The sequence below is a fragment of the Amblyomma americanum genome, chromosome 7 (assembly GCF_052857255.1).
Source record: "Amblyomma americanum isolate KBUSLIRL-KWMA chromosome 7, ASM5285725v1, whole genome shotgun sequence".
NCBI classification, from domain to species: domain Eukaryota; kingdom Metazoa; phylum Arthropoda; class Arachnida; order Ixodida; family Ixodidae; genus Amblyomma; species Amblyomma americanum.
Genome location: NC_135503.1, coordinates 77,296,885 through 77,316,862, shown reverse-complemented (window position 1 = coordinate 77,316,862; position 19,978 = coordinate 77,296,885). Strand labels below are relative to the sequence as shown.

General features: G+C 46.0%; 1 protein-coding gene across 1 annotated transcript; it reads right to left on the bottom strand.

Annotated features, from left to right (window-relative positions):
• Positions 1–112: 112 nt before the first annotated feature.
• Positions 113–19,499, bottom strand: mEFTs (elongation factor Ts, mitochondrial). Its single transcript, XM_077632556.1, has 7 exons — positions 19,298–19,499; positions 14,008–14,179; positions 12,499–12,627; positions 8,891–9,013; positions 5,834–6,044; positions 4,029–4,327; positions 113–1,327 (listed from the first exon to the last, which is right to left on the bottom strand). The coding sequence occupies exons 2-7, from the start codon at positions 14,158–14,160 to the stop codon at positions 1,172–1,174; spliced, it is 1,071 nt and encodes a 356-aa protein (XP_077488682.1). The 5' UTR covers positions 14,161–14,179; positions 19,298–19,499; the 3' UTR covers positions 113–1,171.
• Positions 19,500–19,978: the final 479 nt, after the last annotated feature.

Below are 19,978 nucleotides of genomic sequence, written 5' to 3'. Positions count from 1 at the left end.
AGGCATAGAATGATAAAATTGTTTTTAGTGTTGCTTTCACCCACAGTGTCCCATTTCCACAGCATGCACCACTCGTCCTAGAAGAATGCCCACATAATCAGTACAGGCACCGTGAACAGACTGAAAACGTGATTTATTAACAAGATACTGCATGCACATGTGATGGGCCCACGGTGGCAAGGTATATTGTTCCATGCTTAAGATGGCGCTTATGCACAACTAAAATGATATACGGGTCATACATTGGACAACAACTAGCGCAAGATAATCATAAATAAGCAACAAAAAGAAGTAAGGTCCCAGCTGGGGCATGGGAGACAGGCTGCAAACAGCAAATGCTGCTACAAAAGATTGCAGATGTTTACAACATGCAGAGTCTTGCTTCGCACACAAAAACACCAACGCTGACATGCCAAAACATATGCGTGCACAAGGTATTACATTTAAAATGGCGAGCTCATATGCGTAGCTATCGGTAAATAACGAACTAATATATGCACACTATATAGGCGACGGAAAACGCAGACACCATGACAGCATCAGCAGCAGTTTTGGGCTAGCAGCTGATTGCCTGTAGGTGGCCCAAACAACGTGCACAAAGCACAACCCAGAAGGCGCCATGGGGCTGGTGGAGTGAGTAGCGATGCTGCGTTCAAGTGGAGACACTGCCACAGCACACTGCCTCACTGCTCACAAGTACAATGCACGAAATTCTGCTGCCTCTCCCTCAGTAAAGCCCCTCTGCTGGCCAGACTATGACACCACAGATGTGCCCACTGGAAATATCAAGATTGCTGAAGAAGCGTGCATCCGCGATCGTGGCAGCAAAAACTGTCGCAGTGCACGGACAAGAGATTACATTTAGTAACTCCCTCCGCCTGCCCCATTAAATGCGCCCGAGGCAGCCATCAATGCGCCATGAGAATCTTTGCCCTAAATTCATGCGGCTGCAGTCGACCCTGCAAGTGTCGAAGAGGAAAGGCACTAAGTGGGTGGCTTCTACTAAAGCCTGCTGGCTCAGGACGTCACCTAGCATGGCCAAATGTTGAGCAGGCGTACCGCTCGAACAGCTGGACAGCTGGTGAAAGCTGCAAATGCGGACGTGTGACGCCACAGGCCGAGACGGCGCATAATCGGGCTGGCTGTGTCGTGACAGGGGGTGGCAGCAAAGCTATGCGCTCTGGTCGGCACACTCGCCGCAGGCGTACCGCTCGAAGTCCATGATGTCGATGCGGCCCTCGGCGACCACCCGGCCCACTCGCACGCTCGGATCTGCCACGTAGTCCTGGAACAGTAGCCGACTCTCCTCTTCTTCCTCGGCTGGTGGCTGCACGGAGTGGAGCGGTCATCATGCAGCACCACTTGAGCTATGACAACACCCCAAAGATGCTACATTCCAAGCACTGGCACATGGCAGCCTCAGCTGCTTATGTACCATGACACCCGACACCAAAACATTCCAATCAGATGTTGTGTGTGGGCTCCCAAAAGGAAACTTCTCCCAACTGTCATCCACAGGTCACTGAGAATTGCTAGTTTACAATTGTAAGTGCTGAATGGCATTTTTAAACCAAGGAGACTCTGCGCGTACTGAAAGCAAAAAAGCTGGTGGTACCTGCATGATACTCAGTGCCACAGCCCTAATTTGCACTGTGACAGTAACACCACCTTTGTACCATGCAAGTATCAGTATAAATGGGGCCATTAAAAGTGTGCGTGATTGAATCTCCAAATTGACTGATTATTTTATGCAAGCAGATATTACAAATCATCAGCAACAACAAAGGCATCATAAGCTAATATCATCATTTAGAATTATTCACTACTAAAGCCCTATCGTGAGCTAGTAGCCACTAGAAAGCACCATCCTGAGCCAGTACCAATCAACCAGCACAAAAGTTTACGCCGTCAGTTGAGGCTACTTAAAGCAAATGAGGGTCCAGAGCGGTGATCAAGGATGCCCCACAAGGTGTGTCACAAAATGGCTTCCAGCTCCATAAACAGACAGCAATTGGAAGTTATGCTTGTACAGTACAACACCTCTAAAGTAAAGTTGCTCAGACCAGAAAGAATCTTTATTAAATCAGTTGTTGATGATGAAATGGTTATGAGGATGCAGTCAGATAATCTTGCTACTTACTGAACACATACTGCTGGTTTAGAAAAGAAACACTTGGAAATACCTTCCATTCCACTCTTATTTTATTTTTTGTTTCTTTGTTTGTACCTCACAGGCCCTGAAGAGCATTGGGTGACGGGGGCATACCTTATAAAGTGCACCATCCCATAAAGTGGTACTGCTTCATTTTCAGTTATGACATTCCATATTATCATGTTCTCGATTTCATCTGTCCCACAGAATTACTGCATTTGCATGAAATAACATGCCCACGACTATAATGTGAGTGGGGAGTTTGAGTCATATGAGAGGGGGAGCTGGTGGGTAGCCTTCCAATCCTAACAGCAAAGGAACATCAGCGAGCTTTGTTTGTTCGGTTAGTCGCCCCTTCCCCGTCTACGGCATGTTTCGGAGGGAGGACACTGTCAAAATGCGTGGCTGCGGGCTGCCCTCGTGGGGCAACAATTGCATGCAAGCTTCCGCTGTGGGTGTGCAAGGCGCAGTTCTGATTGGTAGCACTCAATCTCAGCACTGGATGAGTGAAACGGGCGAGTAAAATGCGTTTTTGTCTCATTTTTATTTAGAATTTTCGAAGTTGGATAAATTTCATTTGCATGCTCCGTTTTGAATACAGCCAGTCCCGGATATATTGAACCCAGATATACTGAATTTTCGTTCGTATCGAAAAGTCAGATCATCCCCTTGAAAATCCCATACAAAAGCACTGTTGCTCATTTTTACCGAACTCTAGTTCACGGGGACGTTCGAAATATCAAACAGCGCAGTGCCCCTGCATGTGGTGTTTCTCCTAACAGTGCTCCTATGATCCCTTTTTGCCCATGGAGATGGGTTGGCTGCACGGCCTTGGCCATCTGCTGGCTACGCTAGCGCAGTAAAACCACACTGCAAAGTGAAGTGAACTTGGGTGCGTGAGGTTAGCCTTCGGTCTCTCACACTCATCGTTCCACCTGACACCACCCAAAGAGGCAGCCTTTGGTGCACAGTTTGTTATGCAGTGAAGCCAACCTGACTGAAGCCTAGCGGTGGCTATTGCCTGGTGTGCTTAGCTCACTTGCTGCCGTTGCAGAAATCAACTGTATCTAATTTTAATAAGAGATTTCTCTATTTATAGTGTACTGGTAACAGGATTAGAAGTCTTATCATAGGCAGTGGCTTTGGTTCCAAGCACTATCTGCTGTAGTTTCGATGTGAGCATACTAGGCCTAAAGACGCGTTGTGAGCGGTGCGCTGACAGCACGCCAGCGGGCATGTTATTAGCATGGCTGCAGTACATTCTTGCTTCTAGTTTACAGACAAGCTTAGCTACTACCATTTTTTATATATCAAATAGTAGATACATCAAACTTCTTTGCGATCAGCTTCGGGTTCAATATTTGGGATCAAGTAGCTGGAATTATTTTGGCACATGTTTCTGGAACATGCGATGATTCCTTTTAACCACAACAATTGGCAGTACAGGAAATGTCCCACTGCCCCTTTAATCCATCTCAAAGTGTGCCGTTTTGTACTCTTCGATATCGGTATCCACCTGCCTGTGACTGCAGGCCTTGCAATTATGCCACTGCTTGCCTGTTGTTCTGAGATGTCCTACACTGCGCTTGTTTTGCCATGTCATCATTCAACGGGAAGTATGTTACCAAATGCTCTTTACTACAACTGTTTTTTTATATAAGATGTCTTTACTATAAAGAAAAAATATGTACAGTTTTCTATGGAAGACGAAACGAGACCGCAGTTTCACTTTCCTAAACCCGTTTTTACAATATGCAACTTTACTATATATAGTGGGGTTCTACTGTATATTTGCCCGTTCGTCAAGTGCTGCCATATGCTTGCTGAAATCTGGTGGGTCAGCATGCAGGCCCAGCCTCTCAAACTGCTGCCGCACCTGCTCCTCCTCAGCCGCTTCGCTGCTGTCCTCGGCCGCCTGGCTCTCCTCGGACCCCTCTTCCCGCTTCTCCTTGGCCTCTTCCTCGTCCTTGGCCTTCGCCTTGCTCTCCTGCTCCACCTTCTCAAGCCTCTCCTTCTCCTCCTTCTCCAGCAGCAGGTAGTCGTCCAGCAGGCCAATTGACTTAGGGTTCAGTGCCACCACCTGCTGGCACAGCCGGCGCCCCACCTCCTCCATCTCTTCCTCGCCCAGCGGGCTGTCCCCAAGGTCACGGTACGCAACCAGGGCACCATACCGACCTGCACACGGTGGCCCACATGAGTGCCCCAGGCGGCAGAACAGCACGTCAAGTTTCTCTGTCAAGGCCACAGTCAAAGACAATCAAAACATAGTCTTAGCTATTTCAAAACACAGTCAAGGATAGTCCATTGAAACAGTACATGCAAGAACATTTCAATATAATTTACTGCTGAGACTAGGTCCAAAGCATGAGGCCTTTCCACTCCAGAACACCTGCGTACACCCTGGCATCTGCCAGAATGCCACAGCACATGCTTCCACCAGAGCACGAACATCTGCTACTACTGCCACCAATATATCTAAAAGAATGCTCACAAAATGTTGCAAATAATGTTGCCACCAAACACCAGCACGATTGCCTACCTCCTTCCCGCTGCGTGGCTCAGTGGTTAGGGCGCTCGGCTACTGATCCAGATGGAGGCATAATGCAAAGGCGCCTGTGTGCTGTGGGATGTCAGTGCAGGTTAAAGATCCCCAGGTGGTCGAAATTATTCAGTCCCTCCTCTATCCCCTCCCTTATGGCCCCATTCAGGTGAGACAGATACTGAGATGTGAGACAGATACTGCGCCATTTCCTTTCTCCAAAAAACAACTTTCGTTGCCTACCTCCACAACATCAACACGCAAAAGACAGGTGTCAGCAGGCATCTAAATTACACACAACATAAGCAACACCGCCTTCGGAACACAGATCAAATGCTGGAGGAAACATGGCATAGACAAAGAGGTTTTAATTATAACAAATTTTGATGCACACTTTTGAAAGAGAATGCCAAGAATAAGACCTTAGAGCATTCCAGGCACAATGGCAACCCACTGCAAAAGATTTTGCAATCACAAAATAAGCTTTCTTTGTTTTTTCTGCAACCCAACTAAAGTAAAGGCTGCTAAGTTTTCTGAGTCTCCAACCGGCAAAGATGCAAGCTTTCGACGCTCAAATCAAGTTACTCTCAATGCTGTCTGTTTTCAAGGCCATGTGAAAGCCAGCCATGCAGTACAGCATTACAATTCTGCAGCAGGCCATGAAGGACAAGCTACACACTGCAAACACCCCATACAAAGGAGCTCTAGTACAAAAATGAAGCCCACAGCTCTCCTAGTGCCATTGATTCCCACTGCAATGAGTATCTTTCTGTTTTGCTCCCGACTTCCTTCGTTCTAAAGCAACTATTCTCAAACTGGGTTCCTAGACTCCTCCCAAGCACCTAAATCCATGCACACATCAAGCCCCAATTTTATTGTCATCCAGTTTACTCTGAGCCTAGTCTTACTGGAACTGCTTGCAGCAGACTGTTTCAGAATACAGCCAGTTGTTATTTTTCATTTGGTCATTTTTTTTTTTTTTGAGGAGCCGTGCACCTGTACACACTTTCTCGCCTGTATGTTGGAAAGGAAGGAACGGAAGCCAAGACACACAGGGTTCTTCAACTTTCGAAAGCTACTGGAGACCAGAAACACCTGAGACAGCACTATGTAGTACTACTCCTGCAGCCAGGCTCACTCACCAAAGCAAGGGTACTTCTTGGCCCCATTGTCCCCGCTTTGTGGGTGGCAGTAGCCGGCGAGCAGTGTGGTCCCGGCCTCACCCCTGAGGCACAGGGCTCGTCGGACAGCGAGCTGCTCGCCCAGTTTGCCCACGGCCAGCGCCCGCGCCTCTTCCACCGTGTGACCGTCCTTGACACGCAGCTTTTCCAGCTCCTTGGTGCCCAGGCGCACCTGCTCGCGTGAGCGCACAGCAAAGCATAGAAGAACAGTGGGCAACACTGACCTCCCAGTAAAGCAGCGAACACTTGAGAAACCCTCTACATGAGAGAGGCCTAACACAGCTATTGGTTATGTTCCCAATAATAAAAAAAAGAAACAACAATGCGACAGGACCCTGTTGCAAATTTCAGCTCTGTGCAGCATCTAAAGATGAGACAACAGAAGGTTCTGCGCTTATTTTGCCTAATAAGTGCGCGATGCACGTGCAACCAAAGGTAATTACAGTTGAATCACGCAACAACGAAACCGACAGGACGCGCAAGAAATTTTGTTGTCGCGAAATTTCGCTGTCGAGAAATTAACCAAAAATGCAAAGCAATAACTCCAACAAAACATAGTTTTATTGCCAGAAATTTGTGAGCTTAGCCTGCTTGCGTTTGTTTCACTGCCAGCAGCAGCGTCACGCGACTCTCGCACTCTGTTAGCAGCGACATCGCAACATCGTCATCGTGTGTGACAAGGAATTTTCTAATAATGTCGAAGGCATCCAGTACCTGCAATGAGGCTGCCGGGGCAGGTAAATCTTGACCGGAGTCGCTTTCATGATCGGACGGCTCTTCCGGCTCGCGAACACTTTTGGCGATGTCTTCATCGCTTCGTTCCTCGTGGGCAATCACGTCCACGTCAGCGTCGAGGAAATCGTCCAGCGCTATGTCAGCAGCGACGTTTCTAGCTTCCTGAAGCTATTTCCAAGTAACGTCAATCCCCGGAGTCGATGACGATGGTACACTTTCTGTGGCCGCAGTCGTGCTGGTCGCCCTGCTGTCGACAAACCCGGTGTGCTTGAAGCAGTTGCGGATCACGCTGCACCGTGTTGCTCCCCATGCCGCAGCCATCATTTCTAAAGCCATGAAAAGATCAACTTTCGTCTCCCTACCAGTGTCGGTGTTCAGGAGAAGCCACTGGAACAACCTCTCCCGGTAGGAAGACTTCATGCTCCGGATGATGCCTTGGTCCAGGGATTGAATGACTGAGGTACAGTTCGGTGGGAAGAACTTCAGCTCCACACTTGGCAGCCTGACGTCGTCAATGCGGTGCGCTGAACAATTGTCCAAGGGCAAATAAACCTTTCAATTTTGTCTGCTCATGTCGCGCTCAAGTGCCATCACCCAGTCAGCAAAAATGGCACGGGTCATCCACGACCGGCTGTTTGCCACGTACTTGACAGGTAGGCTCCTGTTCCCCTTGAAGCAGCACGGTTTTGCACTTTTGCCAATAAATAACGGGGGGCTTTTGTCAGACTCATCCACATTTGTGCACAGCAGCACAGTCACTCGTTTCTTGCTACGTTTGCCTCCGTGGCAACGCTGCCCTTTAAAATCAAGCGTCTTCGCTGGCAGCATCTCATAGAAGAGGCCCGTCTCGTCTACGTTATAAATATCAGACGAAGCGTAACTGCTCATTATGTCAGTCATGTTGTCCGCCGCGCATGCTGATGCGCCGTCAACGTCTGCAGATGCCAATTCACCGCACAAAAACTTGCCGACTATGTTATGCCTTTCTTTAAAAGCAATTCAGCCATCCTATGCTTGCCTTAAAGTCGTTCAGCCCTAGCAAACAAGCATAATTTAGGGCCTTCTGCTGTAGAATTTTACTGCTCAGGGGCATATTTGCTGCTCACGCATCGACGAACCAAGCATAGACAGCCTTGTCGAGCTCTTCATACGTTGGTTGCGTCACTTTCTTGTGCTGCGCTGAAGTGCCCGATGAGAGTGCCTTGCTAATGCTGTCCTTATTCTTCAAAATCGTCGATAGCGATCTCGGCGCGATGGCAAAATCTGCGGCAATAATCGCCTTCTTCTTCCCTCTTTCCGCTTCGGCGATAATTCTACCCTGTTCTTCTAGCGAAATAAACTTTCGCTTCTTCGTTGGCGGCGACATGGCAGAGGCAATCAACGAGATCAGACTGAAGCGAAAGATCGACGATCAACACACACCGACACACGAGAAAATGGTGGCAAGGGCTGCGGAGAAGGCGGGGAGGGGAGGCTGGCGACTAGATTTGGATTCGTCTTTGGCCCTTGTGCGGCCGGCGGCCTTCGCACGGCGCCAACAAGTCCCCTCGCTGCTTCCCTATGACGAATAAACGACTCCTAACCAAATTTTTTAATAAAGAATACATGAAAATGTAATAAACATACATTCCATGCATTAGTTAGCTGCTCCAAGCCACTGCTTTAGCAGGGAATAATCTTGTACAGCACCCAACTTTTGAAGAAAGGCGGGCCACTGATCAGTGAAGGCTCGCGAAAAATTCGTAGAAGCGAATGTGTGCTCACAAAGTAATTCGTTTTCGAGAGAATTTTAATACATTAACTCCTATGGGGATTTCACAGAGAATGAAAAATACTTCGTTGTGGCGAAAATTTCGTTGAAGCGGCATTCGTTGTGCCGGGATTGAACTGTACACTACTTTACATGCAGCCTGCACTCACACATTGCAGCCTACATCTCTGAGCTTGGCAACAGAATGCCTCAGCCATGTCACCACTGACACCAGAGAACATGAATACACAAAGACAGTAGCAAGCAAAGAACACATAAAACACACTGGCATAAGCCTGGGTTTAGTTCAAATGCTATCCAAACGGTCCCCAATGTTTGCCAGTGCAGTACAGTGACACCAGTTAAGCCTGTCTCTCATAACTGCATCAATTTGATCACAGCAAATAAGAGAGCACTGACAACAGTGCAAGTGGAACAATGATCCAGTTTTCAAGCATGCACTGTATTACTTCCACTGTTCCATAGCGGCTCAGAGCAAGGCAACCTCCTCCGACAATGCTGATGAAGCGCACCTTCATGATGGATGTTTCCAGGGATGGCAGCTTCTTTGCATGGCTGGCACATGACCGCACCAGCTGCTCCACAAACTTCTGGAAGTCAGGGGTGCGTGCCACAAAGTCCGTTTCACAGTTCACCTGCACCAGGTTTGATTCAATTCAGTTTTACTGCCACCTCCATTGAAATGTGTAGCCAGATGGCAAATGAATTAAACAACAAGAGAACACTTGACTCAACCACAAGCTGTGCAATAACACAGTGAACTCTTGTCAGTTCCGAAATGATGTTACGGGACCATAAATGCCAACTGCACTAGAAAGGCTCCCTTTATTTCAAAGTCCACATAATTCTAACTAAATTTTGCTCCATTTCCAGTTTGAACTATGGACAGTTGAGCCTACTGCATCTGGTCATGGCTCAATGGTCAACACCCCATTTGTTGGAGCAGTGGTCACTTAGATAAATTTGCCATTATGGCAAAAACATGAATACAAAGGCAAGAGTGACTTCAAAATCATGGCCACACATAAGGAAGGCAAAATGAGTGTTACTACCACTTCAGAGCGGTTGTCTGGAAAGAAGATTATCCTTCGAGCACCTGTACAGACCTCTGATAGGAACATCATTTGTTTGTTGCAAGTTAGACATGCTTTGCTAGCAGTGTGAGCGTGAGCATAAAAAACAAAAACCCTTGTATAAATTCAACAACTTAGCTCACAGACAGCACTGTTTTTACCATGCCTCTCCTATTGTCTACATTTATTTTATGGAGAGCATTCTTGCTGATATGCACTAACTAGCGCAGGCCAAAACCATACAAAACATATGCTTCACCCACCTGCACATTCCCTAGTGCATGTAAACTTGGTTGTTAAACACAAATCTACAGACATTAAACACAAATTGCCCTGAAGCAAGAAAAGTGAAGCTGAAGGGCTATGGACCTGCTTGGCATTACCACAAAGATACAACAGCGTACTCTACTTCGCAGCCCTGGAAGTAAAGTCCCGACCACACTTGTCTAGAGCCCTCAAGCGGTGTGCTGAGGAATAGATGAAGTGAAACCTTATTGCAGCTGTTCTGCTAAGGGCAAGGCACTCGTGACTGTGTGGGTCACAGGTTTATTTGGCTGCGCTTGAGCGCAAGCATTACCAATGGATGTCAATACCAGCTTTAAGATTTCACTGTATTTCCTCCGCGCAGCACTACCTGAATGCTCTAAACAAGCGTTACGAGGTCTGTGCAGCTTGTGAATGAACACCAGTCAGTAACATAGTTCTTTTGACCAAGTACTCACTTTCAAATGAATGCAAACTGCAAACAAAGGAATGCTGAGATTGGCATTACCAGCGCCCATATTTTGACTCTTGATGCCCATTAGGAAAGATCACAGAAAGTGCTCACCATATCTACCTTGAGCAGTGGAAGTGGCAGAAGCTTTCAGTTATAATGTGAAGTATTGCTGAACCATCCATTAATGAGGAATGCGTGCATTGCTACTGAAACAAGATCTAGTAGCCAAATTGAGCACATCTACGGAATCCTGCTGCATAGACTTTGACAGTGAAGGCTGAATATAGTAACTACAGTCGGATACAACTCAAGAATGAAGCGGCAGATGCTACTCAAAGGAGGCTCTCCAGCCAATGGCGTCGACTGATTTCCATGACGCCATGATTAATCTGGTCAAGCCGAAGTTATTCCCCAATCACCTGCTGCCACCCATGATTTCACACCAGCAGGTCAAAGGGGATCGATCGAGGGGGAGAGGGGGAGAATCAGTCAGAAGGGAGTAATGCTTGATGCCACTCGCTGAATGCATTCCTTTGACGGGCATCTGCCGCTTCATGCTTGAGTTGTATCCGACTATAGGCAATCATGGACATATTCCAGTTCTGGAAGGATTGACTGCCGCAGCTGCATAGACGTTGTGGCCAGGTACAGTGACAACAAAGGTGTTCCCTTTCCCCAATGATTTGCCAATGACCAGAAGTATACTATTTCCAAATATACTAAATCAGGACATGTCTATCTATTTATGAGCAAGTCGTCCTTTTCATTAAAAAGAAAAAAGAAATCTACGCAATTTTGACGACACCCGGGACTTTCTAAAGCAAGGTAAAAATGGCACAGATGGTGCGAATGCAGTCTTTCCAGCAAGTGAACATTACAAGTGCTTCCACTGCTCTAGCCATTCAGTGTGTATTCAGGTATCGGGCATTGTGGGGATCTAAGTCAGAACCTGAGCCCAGTTTACACACACACAAACAGGTACAGTAGAACCCCTTTATAGTAAAGTCACTCGGACCAGCAAAAATCTTTACTATATCAGGGTCTTTACTATATCAGTTGTTGGTGATGCCATGGCTCAACTGTGCTCTCTGGCTGCTTACAAGCACAAAGTGTTGGTTTATAGAAGAAACATTCAGAAATAGCTTACATCCTGCTCTTACCATGCCTTTATGTGATAATTATTTCCAGTTATCACATGTTGTCATGGTTTCCACTTCATTTATGTCTTGGGGAAGTACCGCATTTACACGAATGCAACGTGGCTACGAAAATAAAGAGAGTTTGGTTTCATGTGAAAACTAAAGTCTTGCATGCTCATGGCGCCGTTTTCCGTGGCCTCAGTGTCATTTAGGAGGCAGTAGTTAAGAAACGCGCGGGACACAGTCCAGCGCGGCCAAACCTCGTACACAGTGCCGCCACGCCTCCGCTTCTTGCTGCCGCTTCCGTGCTACGCGCTGCCGTGCTATGAACGCACGCCCTTTTTTACTCCTTACTGCACTTTTACTGGCTTTCCTTTCTCAGCAACCCACGCGGCCTTCTTTCAACGTTCATAATTATTTTCATTATTTCAATGCGCGCCGCGCGCTTTGCCTCACAGCGTCAAGGTCTTCAGAAAGTTGGCTTCTCCTAGCGGCTCTTGAGCTTGGTGGTGAAGCCACCTCAAGAGTGCCGTTTTATCGTATTTGGTATTTATTTGCCTCGCGAACCTTGACTTCGCGCGTGGCGCGATGTCATCATTCCGCGGGAAGTACATCGCCACGGCCAAACGCTCTTTACTATAGCCGTTTCTTCTAAAAAAATCTTTGCTATAACCTGGAAAAAATATGTATAGTCTTCTATGGAAGGAAAAATGTGACCGCAGCTTCACTTTACTATATCAGAGTTTTTACTATAACAGAGTTTACTATAGCGGGGTTCTACTGTAGCAACAATTTAAATTTCCTTAAAGCTGCTTCAGTGCACCAGTTTTCTTCTTGGTCAGCACCATGGGGTGTTGAACTAGAAAACCTTGACACAGGTATCAATGAGATATGTGCAACTCCCAATGTGAAATGTATTTCAGCAGGCTCCCTTTAAGAGGCACTGCAAAAAGGAACCACAGACAACAAGGAACCACACGAAAGAAACCACAAACCTTCTAGGTCTTACTGGAAGTTCGAGTTATCAGAAATGCCCCAAAAAGAATGTGAAGGCATATCAGGCATTGCATACATTTCTTTTCGGTGAAAACAATAAATTAAGTGTCCACAGCATCGCACCACTAACAACTGCCATGCTGTCACAACATCACACACAGTTAATATGCTTGCTTGCATTGACACACCCTTACCTCGGCCATGGCTGCGTAGGGCCCGTCCACATGGATGGCAACCAGACCCTGGGTGGTCGAGCGGCCCTGCATCTGTGCTGCCTTGGCCCAGCCATGCTTCTTGGCTTCCTCTGCAAGCCAGTTCTCGGCCTGCATCATCATCCAGCACAGTGCTGTCACAGGGAGGGCCTCAAGGACAGCAGCGGAGGTCACTTAAACAGGTTTTCTGCTGGTCTAGTTAACTAGGTTCAGCATCACTTAAAAGGCGCCAAGAGCTAACAGGGGACACACATAGTGCTTGTTCTGTCACTTCTGTCTTTGTACGTCCTCTTTCAACAGAGCAGTTGCCCAGCTGGAGGCCAGAATTCCTGCAGGAGCTTAGCACGCTTTTTTTTTTTTTGCACACTGCACCTATATATACCAGCATTCTACATTTAAGACAGAGCGCTTTTTGCGTAGCAACTCAAGAAGTTTACTGTGCAAAAGCTTGTGCCTGTTAGTGTAGGTTCAAGGGGGCCTAAACTTTGCCTGTGCAAGGGGTGTGTTGTGTGTGTTCAGAAAGGTCCGAGAGTCTTATCTGGACACCATTCTTGAAACTTGATGCCATCAACTACTAATAGGTAACTGTGCAAGAAAAGCAAATAATTCTAGCTTATTGTCACAAGGAAATCACTGTGCGGGATGAGAAATTTGATTTTCAAGTAGATGTCAAATGTTTGAAGCTTTACCGCATGCAACAAACAAGCGATTCTATTTCCCCCAATAAATCATGTTTCCGAACTGCGAAGTGAAATAAGCATTTTATATCTAAAAATACATTTTTTTTAATTTCTGAAGTTTTTGGCATACTGAGTTAACATGAGATCAGCTAAGTTGAAGCAGCAACCAGTTCAGCTGGCTCCACCCACACACAACAAAGAAAACCAGACTGATCTCTGGAGGTCTGCGTATGCAACCTCAAGACCGTCTCAGTTATTACAGGCATGCCTGTGGAACTATAACCTATATCAGTGCTTGACAGAAAAACACGATAGGTACAATGTCAGCTACATGAAAACAAGAACAAGGTTTATTTTATTTTTACTCTAATTTAACTTCAGCAACGCGGCTACAGAATGTGGCATGATGGTAGAGTCTGGGCTTGTTTAATACTGAAGGTCCTCAGACTAACTACAATAACAAACACAGCCACATGAGGAGTTGATTAGGTTTTGGTAAGAATGAATAGTTCCAGTAGCTTGCTCAATACAGGACAAAGTTGGTGCAACCTATTCTGGGCTACACAAATGAATACAACAGGAAGCAGGTACTTTTTAGTGACACCAGCTCTCTACCTCTGAGCGGCACATATCCATTAGGCTACATCATCAACACATGGGCCAGAAATCACTGGTTTGCAGAAGAGCATTACCACAAAATTCAATAAAGTGAGAACTTGCCCAATCTACACAATAAATTCTTGCTACAGCTGGGTACCCTCCGCCATGAACTGCAATCTGCAAAAAACTAGACATGTGACTTCAACTGCACCTTCTTCAGGTCATTGTTGTTGGCCTCCAGTGCCTTCTTGCAATTCGAAAACGTGTAGCCGGTCTTCCTGCGGAGTTCCATGAGGGTCGTCTTTTCCACAACTCGAAGCGAGGCACATGTTTGCAGGCATCGTGTCAGCACCTGAGCAAACATGCTATCGCCAGCACGCCACCTGCAAGCAAGAGAAAAAGGAGAGGTCAGTTTACTTGATAGCATTACAGACTTTGTCTCCTTGCTACACGGAATAGAAAAGCCAATTCTGATTCCGGTGCGTTGCAGAATAAGGTGCATAAAGGGTAACAAAACTACTACAATTACTACTAGAAGTGCTACCTGCATAGGACTTTATGCAATGCAGGTTTCATTCATTAGTAAAGTGCAGAAATAAGTCTACTGGGGGCTCAAATGGATCTCACATGATGCTCACATGAAAGAGTGTGCCTGTGTGTGATGAAATAACAAAGCACGTGTCATTTTGGTCACCTTGGTTGCAGTGTGTTGGAGCAGCCACTGTCCCGTGGTGTTGGGTAGGCCAAAACGAAACTGATCAGCCAGGCAACCAGTTTTTGTTGAAATAAGTACACTTGCCCGCTAGTGTTTGAACGACTGTGTCGCAGATGAGGCTATCAGTCGTGGCAAAAGCTCAGGAAATACCAACAGTCTCATCAAAAGCACTTCTTTTGTGACAAAATGCAGCCACACACATATAACAGCAATGGATGCATAAAACTGTCTTTAGTGCCAGCTCAGTACACAAATGTGTGAAATTTATCACGACCTTGCAAATGACGCCAATCATTATTTCACAGTACCGTAAGTTGGGCAAGTTAGTACCAATTCATTCCTACTCCTCGTCTTTTTTCAGGCTGTTTACTGTAATAAATCATTACTTCCATTTTTCCCGAGATACCTCTACACTCAGCAGCAAGCCTTGACTGTTTCTAGAGCAATGTTACATCTGCCATTGGTGTACATTTGAGTAAACTGTGCCCCAATTCAAACACAGTTCTAGCACTGTGCTAAAGATATCACAGCTTTGTGGCCTACAAAAAACACGCTCTTCAGTACTGATGGAACATTCCCCAGGGTGACTGTTAAAAGGCAGCTACTAGATTCACCGTGAAAATATTACTGCACAAATAAAATTAGAAAACCAGACTAACTTCTGCATATCTAAAATGATAAACTATGCACACATGCCCAGGCACATAAAATAAATCCACACCAAAATTCAAAGTCAGTCTATAACTCTATGTACCAGTACGCTTGTCGAAATTTCAGGCGTTTTTTGTCGTGAAAGTTAGATTTTGCCAAGAGTGATCTCAAAGCATGTCTTCAACCTCTCTAGCAGCCGGCAGTTCTACTTTGCTTTGAAAAATATGATGGAACATGTGGTTTGTGCAATATGATGATTTTATTCTTTTTCCGAGCATAAAGAAAACTCCTGACACGCATGCATTGTACGGAATATGCAAGGCATCACAGGGCAAACAAGGCATATAGCTTTCAGGAAGCAATACACGTGGTCTGTACCACGAGTGGTGCGATTAGATGCAGCAGGCAGTAGAGAATGTCAAGCATATGCTCAGATTCCGATCAGTTACCTATGCACTGCTGCAGTGCTTCGATTGACAGCAAAGTGACACAGCATTTCAGTGTTGCATCATGATGAAAATGCAGAGTAGTTTAGAGCAGTACGCGACAATTTGTGTCAAATTGCGTAACTCCACTACCAAGACATTTGCAATGTTAAAGTCTAAGGGGAAAAGGCTTTGTAGAAAGCACAAGTGTGCACGTGGCTTAGTGCAGGTGGATTAGTACAGGTCAAGGGCTCAAACATATCTTTGAGTGGGAGGCAAGACTACGAGCTTATTTTGTTATTCATTTAACTAATGCTCATTTACATATTATATTTTTATTTTTCATTTTTCGCTCCGGAACTTTTTTTTTACAGGGGGTTGGCAAGACTTCGAGCTCATTTTGTTACTTATTTAATGCTAATTTACATAATACATTTTATATTTATCTATATTGTTAATTTTTCAATGCTGAAAGGTTGGTGTAAACTGTAGCGTTGTGGTGACGACACTCCAGCAGTCAGGAAGACAACAAAAAGGCTTCCAAAGGAAACTGTTTAAGGAGCTGACTCGAGCCCACTAAGAACTGAATCTCGGTGGCGGCGATAGCCATTAGCCACTGTCAGGCTCGGGGGTCATCGAAAACTGAATGCCTGCAGTTCTTGGCCGCGCTCAATTTAAAGCTGGCAAGGAACCTTCGAGATAAAGAACCAAAAGCAACTACAACAATCTGGAAAAATGAGGAGGCATTTGCATGTGTCCATGATCAATGGAGATAAGTCTGGTCGCATCTCGCATTACAATACGAAAAGATAAAAGCCGCGTACCACCGGTTTTCAGTGCACACGAAAAATGGTACAAAGATTCACAGCAATATAAAATGAATTGAAATGAGAAGCTTTATGTATGAAGAGTGATCAATTGCATTAAAATGTTTGTGCACAGTTTGTGTAAATTCTGCTAATCATGATCATGTACACAGGTCAGACAGTCGACTTCTGCTGGGACACGAGTGGTTTAGGTCACTCATATATGAAATGCTTTACAACTGGCTACGAAGCCAAGTAGCTCAGCCCCACTGTGCTTTGTATTAAAAATATCCTAGAACTGAAGTGTTTGAATTGTCAGAAATCTGGCCCAAGTGCAAGCAATAGGATACTAGAGGGGGCACCGCCCCCTCTGGAAAAAATTCAGGGGGACACTTTGTTGACCTAAAGCGAGGTGAGGCGAAAGCCTTTAGCGCGGTGTTGCTGTTTGTGTCACTGATGTATGGTTAAGATGTTAAGTACACAAATGCTTGTGAATCTTAAAGGCTGGAGACACTGGAGGGCCTTTGGGAGGCATCCGTCTCATTCGACGGCTTTCCGCAAACACTCTCCAGCGTCCTAAACAAGAACTACATATGCGTTGGCAGGAAGTAGCGTAATCATTAGCACGCTCAGCTGCGGAACGGAAGGATGGTTGCTTCAATCCAATCATGCACAAAGGTTTTTTTTCTTATCGAGTTGAAGAGCGTAAAGGATGGACAGACGGTATGACGTCACTTCCGTTGCCGTGACTTCCGGTTGGCGATGTAAAGGACGGACAGGATCTTGACCGGGAGTATGAGCCATTAAAGCCTTTCGCCTTAAAATGTTGGGTGGGTGACCACCCCTTGCCCCCCCTCTGCTCCAGGGTCCCAGGTGCAGGTGGCATAATGTGTTCAGAAAAGGATGAGAAGAGGTGTAGGGTGAAAAATACTGAGGACACTCCAGAAATGTTGAAAATGCCAGCAAAATTAGACTAAAATGAAGTCTGTATTGGGCTAAGAGACGACCAGCATCAGGTCAATAGCAGACATATTGGAACTGCTATATGTTACAAACAGGTGCGCTATCGCTTATTGCAAAGGAGTTGTTTGCATCCACCCTGAGATCGCAGCCACCTGGATTCTCAATCATGATAACACACCAAATCAGTTATCAGAGCAAGTTAGAAAATTTCTCGTCAAGAAAAATCTGGCAATGCTTTCCCCACCCATTGTAAACCCCGGACAAGGTTCCAGAGAATTTATTTGAACTGCTCAGGCTCAAGGTCGGCCTGCAAGGACATTGCATGAGGACAATTGCAAAGGTCCAAATTGCCACAACACGACCACTGCAGTGAATCTGAGGTTAAGGTTTCCTGCATCGCTAATAATGATGGGATATGCTATAGTTGTTGTACTGATGCTTGACACTCCTACTTTTGAGAATATTGAATGCATTATAACTTATTGTCCACAAAACAGACTTCCTAAAATTAGAATCCTTTCTTTTTGTAGTATATTTTCTATGCACATGTAGCTCTCCTTAAAAAAAAAGGAATTAAATTTGCATAGTTATATATACCCAACTAAATGGCAGTAATTGATTCTCAAATAAATTAGTCTACAATAAATTACATTTCAACTGTAGTATGGGTATAATTCCCTAACCTATTCAATATGGCAACTGCCTGCCAAAGACCCTTTCACAGCAACTTTGCGTATGGCTTTAAGACAGTATTTCACTGAACAAAACATGAGGAAATAAATTGTGTGTGACTAATGACAGAATTTTCAAAATTTCAACAAAACTCCAAGAAAATTTGTTTCCTACAGTCCAGAAAGCAGGCAGCTATATATTTTCATGATCCATGCATATCACATCAGAACCATTATTCACTGTGCCATCTCAGCCCAAGTAAACCTAAAAGGGTAGTAGCAAGTGGGGACAATGTTTGGCAATGACATGATAAGGAACACCTGTTGCAACTTTTCGTCTGAAAAGACCTTCAGGTTTGACTTAAGCTTAGATCAAGATAGCAGCTCCAACTGCTGTGAAAGCCTTATCTCGACTATTTGCATAGAGTTTCCTCAGCAAAACAGGACCATTTTTGCACAGTTTGGATGACCAAGATAATGAGCGTGTGCAATCTGCATCACAGCTCTCGACGTGCAGATCACAAACGCATCACGGGAATCAGCCGCTGTAACAGTTTTTGTTCGAAAAGTGTGAAGTGAAATTCTTTGGTGTAGCTGCCGATTTGATGAGCTCTGCTAATTTCAAAGCTGCACTTGACGCTCTAAAGCTGGTGGTTAAGAAGCCACAATTAATGACAGCTGTCATTAATTATGTGCAAGGTCACCATGAAAGGAGCGTCACGATGCAAACCAAAATGTAAAGCACGGATCGGCACTGCCCTCTGAGAAAAGGCAAGGACAAGAGCCCATTATATTGCAGCAAATGCGATGTACGGCACTGAAGGCGCAATGCAAATTCACAGGGCGATTAGAATTCTTTTTCGCATCTAAACAGTGCCTTCTCCACGCACTTGATACGCAAGGCGCTGCGGACGTCACAAGGCGTACTTCACAGGCGATGACGCGGGTTCTTCAGGCCGCTAAGAAGACATTTCGCTGCTCGTCACGAGTAAAAAGAGAGTTTGGCGACTTCGGGAGGGTACGCCACGACGCCGACGCCGCTTCCCGACTGTAGTCGTCAGCCGGAGCAGCAAGATGAAAACTACTTTAGCGGATGTGAAGTTCAGTTCTTCGGGATCACGCAGATCTTGTACTTTCGCATACGCTCGATACGCTTGCTCATCAGATGCGCCTCGGCCCTCTCAAGACATCCAGCCTGCACTACAGCTGGCCGTAAGGAGCCGAGCGGAGGAAAAAACGTGGTTCGCGTACGCATCCCACGTCCGCTCACCTGCGTTTTTCGCCTCGCCTAGAAACCAGAGCCTTCGGCGCCGACGCCCTCCGATGTGCTACGCGATACAGCACGCAGCGCAGTTCGCACGAAAAAAGTTACATGCACCACGAAGCGAAACGAAGCTTTCGACGCATGCGGGCATAGGCGCGGCAAGGCCAGCAGGTAGGAGGAGTTGGGTGCGAAAGGCGCATCGCCAGACGCATCGAAACGATTGCGATGGCAATGCCATGAACGCTACTGACGTACGGAAATCGCTGCCTTCGACGCAGCGTTTCGGTGGAGGCGAAACGCAAAGGCGCCCGCGTGCTGTGCAATGTCAGCGCACGTTAAAGATCCCCAGGTGGTCGAAATTATTGCGGAGCCCTCCACTACGGCACCTCTTTCTTCCTTTACTATTTCAGTCCCTCCTTTATCCCTTCCATGCATCCCTTACGGCGTGTTTCAGATGTCGGTCGAGATGTGAGACAGATATACTGCGCCATTTCGTTTCCCCCCAAAAAACAATTTCAACCTCATTTCGTCTCTGCATTTAAAAGCAATTTGATAGCAATCAAGCAGAAGATGCGCCGCTAAGATTGTACACTGATTCATTGCAAATCACCTAGCTAAGAAAATTTTATCCGTGCTCTCTGCCGACTCTGCTCAGCTCTAGGGCATAAATACTGCTGTATGAGACGT